The 15,324-nt window shown below is 39.5% G+C and overlaps 1 protein-coding gene across 1 annotated transcript in view; it reads right to left on the bottom strand.

Moving 5' to 3' along the window:
* The window catches only part of LOC143036508 (uncharacterized), a 156,897-nt gene extending 142,664 nt beyond the window's left edge, over nt 1-14,233 (bottom strand). The window contains exons 1-2 of the mRNA XM_076203943.1: nt 14,203-14,233; nt 2,473-5,871 (exon numbers count right to left, since the gene is read on the bottom strand). Of these exons, the coding sequence (XP_076060058.1) occupies nt 2,473-4,669 (2,197 nt within the window). The 5' untranslated portion in view covers nt 4,670-5,871; nt 14,203-14,233. The remainder of the gene's footprint in view (nt 1-2,472; nt 5,872-14,202) is intronic.
* Nucleotides 14,234-15,324: the final 1,091 nt, after the last annotated feature.

The following is a 15,324-nucleotide window of genomic DNA, read 5'->3' on the forward strand; positions in this document are numbered from 1 at the left end:
TGTGTGTGTGTGTGTGTGTGTGTGTGTGAGAGTGATTCACCATGGTCTTGGATCATGTGTTGGACTCGTGATCGTTAGCTATTTCCCTCCCGGAAAAGGGCTCAGAGATCATATACGACCGATCTGTGGGTAATACACGCACACCCGCCCACCCAACTCTCCGCCTACGAGAGATGGAGTAACAACTGGCAGCGCAGCGACACTGAAATTATTTCAACACTGGGTGCGATTCGAACCCGGACCGCCGTAGTGTCGGCCACGAACGCTGCCACTGCGCCATTGAGTTGTGTGTGTGTGTGCGTGTGTGTGTGAGTGTGTGTGTGTGTGTGTGCGTTCGCACGCGCGTGTGCGTGTGTGCACATGTGTAATTACATTTTTACATGTGTGGGTAAGTGGGCAAGGTTTTCCTATATGTCTTTGCACTTGAGACTGTATACAAAACAATTTCTTTATGGAAACAGGCACGAAAGTTTATGCATAAAATGTTCCATTCCTTAAGTGAGCAATTATCATGCATTATGTTCTGCTTGCAGACTTGATAGACAATTTCTCCCAAGCAATACCGCAAGGAGTAAAGGTGACGGCACACTAGGATAGTATGCTACTTGTTTCTGCTACTTCGATTGTCGATTGAGTAGAAACGACTTCGGTTAGAACATCCTAGACTTTCGTAAAAACACCTCAACATCGTATAAGTTTAAATTTCCTTTGTCATTCAGCTTCTCACTATATAACGCAAGAGTAATTTGATATCTGGAATTTTGAAAAACAAAAGATCATAACCAAAGCCATTTCTACTCGAAATTGCAAAAGCAAATAACATGCTAGCGACAAATGTCTGGTGTGCCACCATGTTAAGACGCTAAATATTCATTCTTTTTTTTTTATAATACAACAACCACTTGTTCAGAAATTCACGTTCAACTTTTTCCTAAAACGAGTTGGCTTTTAACGAAAACTAACACTCTTTAGAATGATTTATACCGTCGGGATATCGCAATAAATGAAAAACGTTTGCGCACGCACACACACACACACACACACACACACACACACACACACACACACACACACACACACACACACACACACACACACACACACACACACTGGTTAGAGTTCCCTGCCGCCAATACGGCTGTCCGGGTTCGAATCGAATCCCGCCCAGGGCTGAAATAATTTCAGTATCGCTGCGCTGCGAGTCGTTACTCCAACTCTCGTGGGCGGGGAGTTGGGTGTGTGTGTGTGAGGGTGTAAGGTCACAACATTACCCATAGCTCGGTCATAAATGAGCTCTGAGCTCTCTTCCGGGAGGGTAATACCTGTCAATTACGAGTCCAACACGTGATCCAAGGCCATGGTGAATCACCATGGCTGGGACCGAACTTGGCTCAGTTAACACCTGCATGTGTGTGTGATTCACCATGGTCTTGGATCACGTGTTGGACTCTTGATCGGTAGCTATTTCTTTCCCGAAAGAGAGCTCAGAGCTCATATATATGACCGATCAATAGGTAATGTTGTGACCTTACACGCACACACACACACACACACACACACACACACACACACACACACACACACACACACACACACACACACACACACACACACAACTCCCCTCCCACGAGAGCTGGAGTAACAACTCGCAGCACAGTGATACTGAAATTATTTCAGTCCCGGGCGGGATTCGAACCCGGACCGCCGTAGTAGCGGCCGTGAACCCTACTACTGTGTGTGTGTGTGTGTGTGTGTGTGTGTGTGTGTGTGTGTGTGTGTGTGTGTGTGTGTGTGTGTGTGTTTATGTGTGTTTATGTGTGTTTTGTATTCGTGTGTGATTGTATGTTTGCGTCTTGAGTGTTTGCGTGCGCGCGTGTGTTTGCAATGAGAATTGGTTTCACTTCTCACATGTGAGAATGAACTTAGAAGATCGCGCGTGTGTGTATGTGTTTCTGTGTGTGTTTGTTTGTTTGTTTGTTTGTATATGTATTTGTTTGTTTATCTGTGTTTGTCTGAGTTTGTGTATTTTCTTGTATGTTTGTGTGCTCGTGTATGTTTATGTGTTTGTACGTGTACGGGATTATAAATCTTTGTGTGTGTGTTTGTGTGATCGTGTGTATCTGTGTGCGTTTTATGTGCATGTGCGCGTGCGTGTGCGTTTGTATTCTTGTTTATATGCACAAGAAAATGGAAGTACATATGTCCGTGTGTGTGTGTGTGTCTGTGTGTGTGTGCTCGTGTGTATCTGTGTGCATTTTATGTGCATGTGCGCGTGCGTGTGCGTTTGTATTCTTGTTTATATGCACAAGAAAATAGAAGTACATATGTCTGTTGGTTTAGTATATGTTAACATGCATCCTACATAAACATACATCTTTTCAGGGCTCGGGAACAATGTTTCATTGTGTGTGTGACCATTTTCGTAATTATGGAAATAAGCCTGAGCGTACAAAGATGAGAGAAAGTACTTACCCACCCCGAGGACAGACGCTAGAAGATGCACAAGTATAAATGTTGTCAGCAGACGCGGTACTAACGTCCTGATGTTGTTCCTGGACGACCCAAGAGCCTTGGAAGCCGCGCGACCAAGGACACTGACCTCGAACTCCGTATGGTCTTTATGGGCTCGTCGTTCTAAATTTCTTCCTTTTCTTCCTTCTTTGCGAGTTTCTTCTTCACGGGATGATGATGATAATGATGAAGATGATGATGATGATTGCCTTCCAGGGACCACATAAGAATTAGTATCATTGCTTGTCATATCTGTGTCTTCAGGTCGAGTACCCAACAGCGCCACATAAAACGATTGCTTCCCCTTTCCAAAAGAAGCTCCTGTTATGTCATCTGCGTTCGTATCAATGCCTGATTCGTTCTGTCTTGTATCTTGATCACGCACACCTACACCATCTACCCCTTCCTTGCAATAACTAGGATCAATGTTTTTGTTATTTCTGATTTCACGATAAACACCGAAGGGGTCTCTGTTGCCTTCGTTTGAACGGTACTCGGATTCATTGCACTCTTCGTGTGTCTTATGTTTTCCTGTTTCGTTCCTGATGGCAGTCCCTAAAGCACAGCGAGACGACGCACACATATCACTGACGTTCACACTGTTTTTACTGTAACAGTTATCCATTAGTACAGTGTTTGTCTGATTCATTTTACCACGAGTTTTATCCACGTCATACTTGATGGTGTTTAAGTAATTTTCATCTGCGTAAGATTTTCTGTGTTTGTTCTGGTTTGTTCTTGCGTTTTTATTAATACGAATACTTCTGTGGGTTCTGAAAATGTAAAGTGGACGTTTAATTCTAGGTTTACTAGATGTGGCTGTGTTACAGTAATCAGTGTTTTTGTCTGAAATGCAGGTTGTCTTTCTGTGGTCGACGTTTTTGTCTGAAATGCACATCACTACACTGTTGTGTAATCTGATGTCTCCTTTCCTAATGTTATTGCCTGCAAGCCTGCCCCTGTTCTTCGTGTTCTTGTGGCTAATGATGTTCTTATTCTTCTTGTTCTTCATGTAGAAGACACCCCAAGAACTGTTTATGTTGTTCATGCTGATATTTCTGCAACTTTTGTTATTCTTAAGAGTTTTGTTCTTATTTTGGTCAGGACGTCCTGTGACGTCGACAAAATCACTGTGGACAATCTCACCATTACTTCTCTCGTTATCGTTTTCATTTCTTCCCAGACTTCTAATTCGCTTAAAATTTCTTCCTAATTCCATAAACTCTGAACCATTAAAAGGACCGTTATTAGTTTTGTTGTTATTGATGCGGTCATTGCTGTCAACAGGAACGGAAATGTGACTGCCGGCTTTCTGTTGTTTACCGTTGGTACTTCGATCCTTTCTAACCTCACTGATGACGTCATTGACGACGTCACTACTACAAACATGGCCGATGGCGTCACAGTTCGAGCTTCGATCAGACTCTGTGTAAGGAAGAATCCTACCTGAATGAAGGTGTACTGGGTTGACATCACCCTGACGACAAACACTGCCGTTGTCACCACTCTCTCCCGGCTCGTGAGCAAGACTGTTGCTGTTGTTGATGTCACTGCAGGTAGTGTTGTTGTTGTTGTTTTTGTTGTTGTTGTTGTTGTTGGCATTGTTGTCCCTTGTAGCCGCTCGCCCTAATCCCCTGAGGACCGAAGGCCAAAGAAAGACGCCATGTCCCGGACGTGTCTTCAAAGCTCTTTTCTCATTCTTCAGCAAACTCGCCGGGTCGCTGGAGATGCTTATGCTGCTCGGCTTGATTATGCTGACGCGGCTGCTGCGTATGCTGTCCTGGGTGCTTCTCCTCCTCATGCTCCTCATGGTTAAGGTCATCCTAGGAGGAGATGGTCTTGGACTTAAAGTTCTGGTGCTTTTGTGGAGAGTTTGGAGTGTGTGTGAATTGGAGATGAGCGAAGGAATATCGTTGTGGGATTCTGTCGTCTCATTAGTATTCTTAAACTGGGTCATACTGCTCGTGAAACTGCCTTTCTTGGGCTTGGCAAGGCTTGTTTTACTTTTCCTTAATCTTCTCGTGTAGGCTTTTTCAGTGTAGGTGTGGTCGTCTGTGGTCTTCGATGGTTTAATTTCATTAAAGGTGAAATTGTTTGGCCTTGTGTCTTCAGAGGTCAAAGAAACTATACTAGTGTGAATGCGGTCTGTGGCATACATACTTGCAAAGGCTATGTTTTTTTTTCTTCAAATTTCCCGATCGGGAATATATTGACTGAATGTATGAGAATAGGAAAATATTCAAAGAGTGAAAAATCGGAATCGCGTAAAATTTCTTAGATTTCAATCGAATTCACGGATTTTTGTTGGCGTCATCGGAAGCGTGCTGGTCTCGCATTGGCTTAGTTGTGTGTTCGAATCCCGCACTCCTCTCCGTTTCTCAGCAGGGACTGCTCGTTGCATGCCCCCCAACAGTCCCTAAAGCGCATAATAGAGCTATTCAGCACCTCCTGGCGTAGTCAACTCACCACCTTCCTTAGGGATTTCTAGTGTTGGTAAGTTTAATATCTTGGTACTATTTCACTGCGGTACCAAAGCAATGGCCGTATTTTCATTAATTTACAATTCTGGCACTTTGTGTGATAGGTCCAATTCTGTGGCGTTTTGTGTGATAAGTCCAATTCTGCTTCTCTAGAGGCGAATATTGTCTGTACTTGATATGTGGTGTTGGTCTTAATGGTATGTGAATATTTAGGCCTCTAAGAGTGCTGAACTCTGTATACTTTAGCTTTTTCTATATTCATAAATGTTTCTTATCAATCTTGTATCTCCTCGTATGGTACTCCACAAACTCACGTATCAATTTAGATCATGAAATGAGAATAGAAATATATTTTCTCTACGAATGAAATATGAAGGGTGACCCTCACGAAATGGAGAATTGAACTGTATAAATACCACGCAATGCTTTATCTATGTTGTCGACTACGACAGCACGAGATTGTCCACAAGGATAGAATCGCCGGTAGACTTCAGTTCATAACGATGACGTCGTTTTCGGGTGCACAGATACTTACAACAGGACTTCCTTATAAGGAGCGAAACGTAAAGAACTCGAGACCATGGAGTCCAGCACGAAATATCATATTTTTCTAAGGTTGCACGAAGTCATTACATCCACTTGATTTTTTTTTCTTTTCTTTTTTTTTTTTTTCTTTGCAATGAATAACTTCACTGTTCAGAGTCCCGTTTGATGTGAGTTTTCCTAATTATGTATTTCTTTGGGAAATTATGTCAAAATCAGCAGGTTAACTTGACGTGGAGATGAGTGGAAGCGGGTGTCAGGTGGTATTGTGGCACTCCGCAGTCGCGATGCCCAGACAGATGGTGCCAAGCAAGATCCTACCGGACACTTTCATACACTGAAAATAAATAAAAATTATTAAAGTTTGTCGGTAATATAACCAGAAAATCGGAGAAAATATTACGGTACAGTCAAGTGTTATAATCAGCCAGGGTGGCATAAAAATGTTAAAATGTATATACTTTCAAAAAAACAAGGTCAAGCTAAACAAATTACCATAAACCATTGACAAAGACAATTTTTTTAGGACGAAGCTTAAAAAAGAAGTTATACACACACACACACACACACACACACACACACACACACACATATATATATATATATATATATATATATATATATATATATATATATATATATATATATATGTATATAAATATATATATATCATAGATGGGTCTTACTAGAAGCAGCCGAGGTCCACCGTGATAATTAGGGAATCCTAACGATTGTTTTATAGAATTTTTATTTTCTCCAGTTTCTTTTCTTTTCATTGATCGTTGAGTTCTAGAAATTAGCTATCTGATTCCAAGTACATTTCTGTGAGCCTGGACCCGTGCGCATGTGTGTGTAGGTGTGTGTGTATGTAAATGTGCGTGTGTGCTTTTGTATTTATGCATGATGTGTAAATCTAAGTTATATGTTCTTATATGATAAAGTTACACTTACACAAACACCACACACAAACACACACATATACACACAAACTTACACACACACATACTCACAGACTCACACACACACACACACACACACACACACACACGCACACGCACACACGAGTTTAAGCAACTGTGTCGGACACATGTGTCTGCGAACTCCTGCTCCTCGGGGACAATGGCGCTTACAGCAGCAGCCTAAGGTCAGTCTGTTGATCTCGCCCCACTAGACTTGAGGAACCTACTGTTAGTGAAGTGATAAAATATGCAGCCCTCCATTGCACCGACCCAGTGATACAAATCTAAACGAGGGTGCGGTTACCCACTAATCAAAGCAAACAACATGTAGGAAATAATTTAGTGTTCACTACAGGTCAATTCGCATGGGAGGAGGGGGGAGGGGTAGTATTGACCCTCCTCACTAACCTGACACCATCCCTCTCAATCTAAACCCCCAAGGGACTTGACTTAGTAAAGTCAAATCTCTTGGCTCCCACCCACAGCACAGTACAACGCTGCATCTGTCAACGAATGCGCACCAACGGACGGCCTGACCTTATCTTCATTGGTAAGGCCCTGAACATCCGGTCATCAATGCTGCGAGTGGTTATCACAAGGGAAAGATTGCCACGCCCTGCATACACATATGAACAGTACTGTATCTTTACTCAATATCTAGAACTTTTGTTTGAAAAACCTCACTAGGTTTTTATTTTTTGACTGCTGTTTTCTTTTCCCCTGACATGTTTGATGTAATATTGATCAGCCAGTACATGTCCTGGTCTACAGAAAAAAGAATACAAGTTTTTGTATTTATTTATTTATTTATCTGAACTCTCTTAAGGCCTCGAACTGGCACCAGATGATTTTTTTTACAAGGGAAGGATGAGTTCCTCGTAAAAATTAGAATAATGAATAGAAAATTAAGATGACAGTAACAACAACAACAAAAACAAAAACAACAACAACAACGACAGCAACAGCAACAACAGCAACAATCACAAACCCACAGGAGAAATGATAAGGAAATGATAATAAGATCTTTCGTATATATTGTCTGAAGATGTAATATACAAAAGATCTTACTGTCATTTCGTTACAATATCACCCGTGGTTTTGTCGCAAATATATATATATATATATATATATATATATATATATATATATATATATACATATATATATATACACACATATATATATATACATATATATATATATACATATATGCATATATACATATATATACATATATATATGTATATATATATATATATATTTGTATATATATGTATATACATATATATATATGTATATATATGTATATATATATGTATATACATATATATATATATATATATATATATACATATATATATATATATATATATATATATATATATACATATATATATATAAATAATGGGTCAATTTTTCTCACGTTAGATTGAAGGTACTCCAGTTCAAAATTTTGGTGGAAAATTGCGTAACATGATTCATATTTTCAATTCTTATATATGTATCTATCTATTGATTGATCTAATTCATTCATTCGTTTATTCATTATTTATCTTTGTGTTCATCTGTTATTTATCTATTCATTTGTTTAGTGCCTTTTCATTTATTGTTTTATTCGTTCATTTATTCACTCAAATTTATTTATTAGTTTATTTATATATTTATTCGTTTATTCTAACTATTCATATAATTTTTATTAATTTATTGATAAATTTATTTATCTATTTAAATATCTATTCATCTATCCATTCATTAATTTGTTTATCTGATAACTCATTTAATGTTTGATTATTTATCAAATTATTTCTGGAATCTGGATTTACTGTAAACTAAAAGGTCTCCAGATGTCAGGTTTTCTTCCAACGCAAACAAAAGCGAATCTCTTCATTAGGTCTGGCCTCACGAGACCGATCATTTTATTCAACATGACAGTTGCTGAGAGAATATTTAGAGGAGACACCATGTAGGAATGAAATATCTATTACATACATATATCAACGGCTTTTTCCCCCTTGCAAGGGAGGTAGCCAAAGTCAAAAGGCATAATTCCACTCCCACCCATTTCATCCCCACATACTCCACACACATTCACCACCCCTCCCTCCCTCCCTCCTTCCCTCTTTTCTTAGCTCCTACTGGATGACAGGTCATACCTGCATCGCCCTTTATGAAAGATCCAAAACACTTTTTCGAGTATACAGTGTATTTGTAAGTTTCAACAAATGAAACGTTTTACGTTTAATGAAGGTTCCATCTTCACGTGGTGTCTACTTTGACTATTGATAGATTGCTTCAGACCATTCCTCTGCACGTGTAAACTGAAGTAGACTTCTGACCCCGGCTGTCCAAACGTAGAATGGCTTTGTGGGTTGCAAACTCACGCCCACATAGACACACATAGACACACTCGCCCACATACGCCCACATAGACACACTCGCCCACATACGCCCACATAGACACACTCGCCCACATACGCCCACATAGACACACTCGCCCACATACGCCCACATAGACACACTCGCCCACATACGCCCACATAGACACACTCGCCCACATACGCCCACATAGACACACTCGCCCACATACGCCCACATAGACACACTCGCCCACGTACGCCCACATAGACACACTCACCCACATACAAGCACACATACACGGGTACACATACACGCACGCATATTGCATACATACATTCGTGGTGGTGAGGTGTCTACGCCAGGAGACGCTGAGTAGCTGCAGCCGAAGCGGTCATCTTTGCCCTGCTGGGAATCGGAGAGGAGTGTGGGACTCGAACCCACAACCAAGCGAAGGCAAGACCAGCACGCTTTTCCGAATGACGTCACGAGCGCGCATATATGCACACAAGCGGACATTTTCACACGGAATGAAAACACAATAAAATGATGATTATTTACAAAAGAAAAACAGAAAGCCATTGGACAAATATTCACACAGGCACGTGCTGTGTATAACACTGTAATACAACACTTGAAATAATTATGTCGGCTCTCTGATTCAGAACAGATCATGGAAGCCATTAAAAACTTCCAAAATAATTACGAAAATATGTATTTCCTTTTACTCCTCTTGTATTAGTTACAGGTCAAAATGTAATTTGGCTAAAATGTGATTTCGTTACTCATCTTTCTCCAGAGGTCGTGAGGACAATGTGCTTTGTCACGATACGTATCTGCATATACTCTGTTTCATTTCCTTTCGATTTGGGGTTCATTTCTCTCGTGAATGACCAACAAATCCCTCTCTCCGAATCCTCTCTGCCCTGAGAGGACAGAACTCACTTGCCCCAGACCGCGCTGCAGCCACATCATCCACCTCTTCTAAAGTTACCAGAAGAGGAAGCTGAATGACCGCATTACAGATAACTGTACAGGGTGTACCACTTTACCCCATACTATATAACACGTTATGGAAGACTACATGTTACACTATGACGCATACCAACAACACAATATACTCTTTATAAAGGATTTGTAGGAAAATTCCGTTCAAACTGTTGCGGTCCTCAGGGAGACGGGACTGCTCGGCCAGACAGTCCAGGGAAGAAGAAGAAGAAGAAGAAGAAGAAGAAGAAGAAGAAGAAGAAGAACAACAACAACAACAACAACAACACCAACAACAACAACAACAACAACAACAACCATGAAGTCTTATAGGTCCTGTTCACGATAGTGGCTTGAACCGCGGTTCAATTACAATGGCAGTCAAATGAGGCGTTCACACACAACCGCGCAGGTTTTCCTTGATTATGCGGTACTGCCGCGGTTTCTGCGCGGTTCAGACAGATTGTGTTAATATCGCCTTATACAAGGATACTGTAGCCCATCTAAAATGATTTGACTAAATCATCTCAAAATACTTTGTTAACAATAATTACTATCCTTTTTATTTCAGCGTTCACTATTTGGTTATTAAGTCTATTTCATTCGTTAACCACTCTATTGATAAACTAGTTCATGCCTATTTCCTTTTTAAACCTAGATTTGTCCAATTTAAACCCATTACTACGAATCCTGTCCTGCTGTCTTAATATGATGACCTTGAGCGCATCACCTTTGTTAAAACCCTTGACCTATTTGAATACCTCTATCAGATCACCATGCCCTCTTCGTCTTTCCAGAGATTGTAAGTGAAGGTGCCTAAACCTCTCTTCGTATGGTAAACTGTATACAGATATACATACACAGCCACGCCCACACGGACAGAAGCATGCGCGCGCAGATGTACACATATTTACGTACATAGAAGAGAAAACAGAACCAATGTACACATGATTACACACAAACAACACACGCACACACTCGAACACACAGTCATAAAGGTAGTCTTAGAACACAGGGACAGGAAGATAGCTGACAAGTGAACATGGAATAAAATATTCCCTTTTGTAAATTGGGGTGGGGAACCTTTTTAAGTGTGAGTGCCAAATCAACTAAATCCTTAATACAAAAAAATTCTCGCAAGGCCCCAATACGCCGCCCAGCGCAATATGCGGACCAGTGGTCATATAGTACAAAAGAAGTTCGAAATTTATTTTATTTTATATTATTTAGTTATTTATTCTATTTACTTATTTATTTGTTTATTTATCTTATTCATTTATTTATTTATTTATTCATTTTATTTTATTTTTTAAGTAGAAATCTGGGTTTTGCGTGCGGAAAAAAGTCGTTAGCGTGCCGAATTTTGCACGCGTGCCAAATGTTGCCCACCTCTGTCCTAAGGGTTTAATTTACGCAGATAAATGCGACAATACAAGAGTAAAGTTTGGTCTTTCCTAATTCCCACATCTTGGTAAATACATTCAGGCAAACAAATCTATAAACACACATGATGCATACATGTGCGCACGCACACATTCACGTACACAAAGTGTATGTACAACTTAATCTAAATATGGAGAAATAAGACCTTGCAGAATGGCTCTACCTACTAGATGAGAGAGAGAGAGAGAGAGAGATAGAAAGGGGGAGAGTGAGTGAGAGAGAAAGAGAGGGGAGAGAGAGAGAGAGAAAGAGAGAGAGAGAGAGAGGGGGGGAAAGATAGGGGAGAGAGAGAGGGAGAGAGGGGCGAAAGAGAGAGAGAGAGAGAGACAGACAGTTCTGTTTAATGCTTGGCGTAATAGACGTTGGGCCAGTGTAAACACACACCGCTGGAGTGTGTGTGCACTATCTAGAGAGGAAAGCCAGATGCCTCTAGATTCTTCACCAAAGTAAAGCCACATTATGTCCCCGGCTGTCGCCAGGCATTTTTATTCAGCTAACGGCGTTATTTTCCCTCCAACCTCCGATTAATCGGCGGTACCGACTACTTCCAGAACTTTTTCCGCCGTAAACTCACTATGGGAAACTATTTTGTTTTTCAACAATTTACGTAGAATGTCATTTGATATTATGCTGGAGGAAAATTATTTTCCTCCAGCAAATTTGCTCCAACATTCGGAGGAAAAATAGCCCAGTGTGACAGAGCCTCAAGGGGCAGTCTCCGGGTCGCATGGAACTCTCCATTTGGTGATAGCATAGTATATCTACAGCTGCTGGTGATGAATATATGCGTCTAGCATCAGCTAGGATAAAGCCTTTAAAGGGCGTCCCTATGTTGAAGGGTGTTATGAAACTGTTTGTTTTCGTTTTATATATATACATACATATATATATAATATATATATATATATATATATAAAATATATATATATATATTATATATATATATATATATATATATATATATATATATATGTGTGTTGAGACATTCTGACAGGTTGACGTAAGTGGGAGTAGGAAACACAGGAGTCTTAGTCTGAGTTTATTCATGACTAACACTCCTGTTTCCTATTCCCACTTACGTTATATATGTATATATATAAATGATATATATATATATATATATATATGATATGTATATATATATATATACACATATGTATATATATACATATATATTATATATATATTATATATATATATATATACTGTATATATGTGTGTGTGTGTGTGTGTGTGTGTGTGTGTGTGTGTGTGTGTGTGTGTGTGTGTGTGTGTGTGTGTGTGTGTGTGCGTGCGTGTGTGTGTGTGTGTGTGTGTATGTGTGTGTGTGCATACATTATGTATATACTCATATACAGTATGTTTAATGTTAAAAGTTATAGGTAGTACTCTATGTCAAGATTGTTTGTTTTCTTTGTTTTTGATGAAGTTGAGAAACAAGTCAAATAAATCCTTGAAAATAAGAAGTTTCTGATTATAATCACAAAGCTATAGATAAGGGGTTATCACAATGGACTATTTTTCCTTCAACCTCCGATTAATCGGCGGTACCGCCCACCTCCATCACTTCTCCCGCCGTAAAATCACTATGGCAAAATATTTTGTTTTTTCAACAATTTACATAAAATGTCATTTCATATGGTGGAGGAAATGATTTCCTCCGCCACATCAGGTTTCTTCCCGAAAGTCGGAGGAAAAATAGCCCAGTATGATAAGGCATCTAGTTACATGACGGTGCAGAACTACTTACTTTGGACAGAAATGATCTGGAATTAATCAGAATAAAATCCACAAATGACATCCATCACTTGGTCGAAGAGGCTAAGTTCTGTTTTTGGGAAGACTATATATTCCCTTTTTTCTTTTTCTTTTTTATCTTCCCTTGTTCATGGCGTATATTGTATGTTTTCTTACAGTGTCATGTTTCATATATTATAGTTTGTTTACATTACCTTGGAGACAATCTATTATAGAACAAAAGTGGTACATCAAAAACGTCTCAACGGATTCCATACAAATAAGAAAAACAATTAAGATATACAATTCAACAACTATGTCCATATGATCAATGGCTTTGGTGGTTTTGAGTGTTATATCAGAACTGTTCGATTTATTCTAATAGTTTCATAAATAAATGTTCCGTTCCAACAAAACGATGACGTCATGTCGTTTCCAGGGGAAGGTATTAATTTTTGTGTCGCTGAAAAATATCAAAACAATTCCACATCTGAAGCTCATGTTGAAGTTCATTGGGTACATGCCACTGTTTCAGACACAGGATTCAGTCGATTTATGAAACCTATTACAAAACCTTGCGAATCCATTACATATTGTCAATAATTTATAGGCTTCGGGAAAGTTTCCTAACAGTTTTTTTCACGGTTATGATTTTTATTCCATTGCGTTGGAGTTTATTTGAAGAATTTTCGAGTCACATAATACAACATATGTTCATGAATAAGCCGAAAATTACGTGAAATGTGAGTTTATGTAAAGATTTACAAATTTAGATATTTTTCAAATGTTCTGTGACGTCATGTCGTTGTAAAAGCTTCTTCATAGTCGAGCGTATTTTCACTAAAGGACAGAAAACATATTCTAATATAGATTTCCCTAATTTCAAATTAATCTCAAGAACTAAAATTACCTGAATCGAATCCAGTTTCCTTTTTATCAAAATAACATGAAAACAATTATAAATAAAAATCCCAACTTGCCAAAGTATCCAAACTCCATAGAAAACGTTATTCACTTGTTTCAGAAAATTTTCCTTTCTTATTTATCATGTATATCTAATACCAAAACATCGTGGGGCTTGTGCCCTTCTCGACCATGCGTTTCCACGCTTACACACAAATCCACGCACACACAACCATACACACACACGCTCAGAGAGAGAGCGGTGAAGAAGTTCGCAGACTTACTCGACAGTACGCGTGCTTCGCCTTTGTGAGCTAAAGCTCGACTAAGTCGGCAGATTGCTCTCAGTGCCAGACGACGATGGGGAGGGGACGGGAGGAAGGGGGTGGAGGCAGGGAATCATGGAGTTGGCAGTTATATTTTGTCGAATTTAATGATCTTCGTTCATTTTCTTCATTGTGTTTGTGAATTACACTGAGGCTGTTATGCCACCGGTTGTTATATTCTTATGTTATTATATATCTTCGCTAAGCTGGAACGAAATGTAGGTAGGAAAGTAAAGGGTTGGTATGGAAATTAACTGGCATAGGACAGTGAGAAATACTGTATATAAATACCGACTACATATATATATACATATATATATATATATATATATATATATATATATATATATATATATATATATATATATATATATCAGTATATTTTGTCGGTAAAATTTCTTTTAGACATATGTTTAAGATCAGGGCTAAATCTATTTCAACTATTGCTTTCTCCATTCGTCTTATGAACTTTTTATATTCCAATGGTAGATCAGACACAAGTCTACCGTGGCAGGAAAAGGTAATTATCAAATATGCTGGGGAGGGTGATTGTGCATAGACGGGGCTTTTATGGTTCTGTGTAAGTAAACGAAATTGGCTGAGTCTAATGCCCACGTGTATGATTAAGGTACCTAATGTGTTAGTTTGTGTTGTGAAATGTATATTTTCTTAAAAGAAAGAGAGAGAGAGAGAGAGAGAGAGAGAGAAAATCTGATTCTAAGGACATACAAATACTCACCTTTTCCATAATCTTCTTCTTCCTCCTTCTCTGTCATTTTCTGTCCCCTTCCCGTCCCTTCCTCCCCATTCCCCTAAGTCCCTCTTCCTAGTTCTACTTTTGCCCTCATCTCCCCTCTGCTCCACGCCTTTCCCCAATAGCCAGGCCTTATCGTCACCCTTTCCCCTTCCCCTTTCGCCTTCCCCTTCTACTTCCTCTTCCCCGTTTCCCTTCCCCTTCCCCCTCCCTATCCCCTTCCCCATCCCATTCTCCATCCCCTTTTCCCTTACCCTATCCTCTTCCCCCATCCTCTTCCCCTTCCCCCATCCTCTTCCCCCTCCCCCTCTCCTTCCCCTTCCCCT

Source organism: Oratosquilla oratoria, chromosome 20, assembly GCF_046742065.1.
Source record: "Oratosquilla oratoria isolate Oo_2021 chromosome 20, ASM4674206v1, whole genome shotgun sequence".
In the NCBI taxonomy this organism is placed as follows: Eukaryota; Metazoa; Arthropoda; class Malacostraca; order Stomatopoda; family Squillidae; genus Oratosquilla; species Oratosquilla oratoria.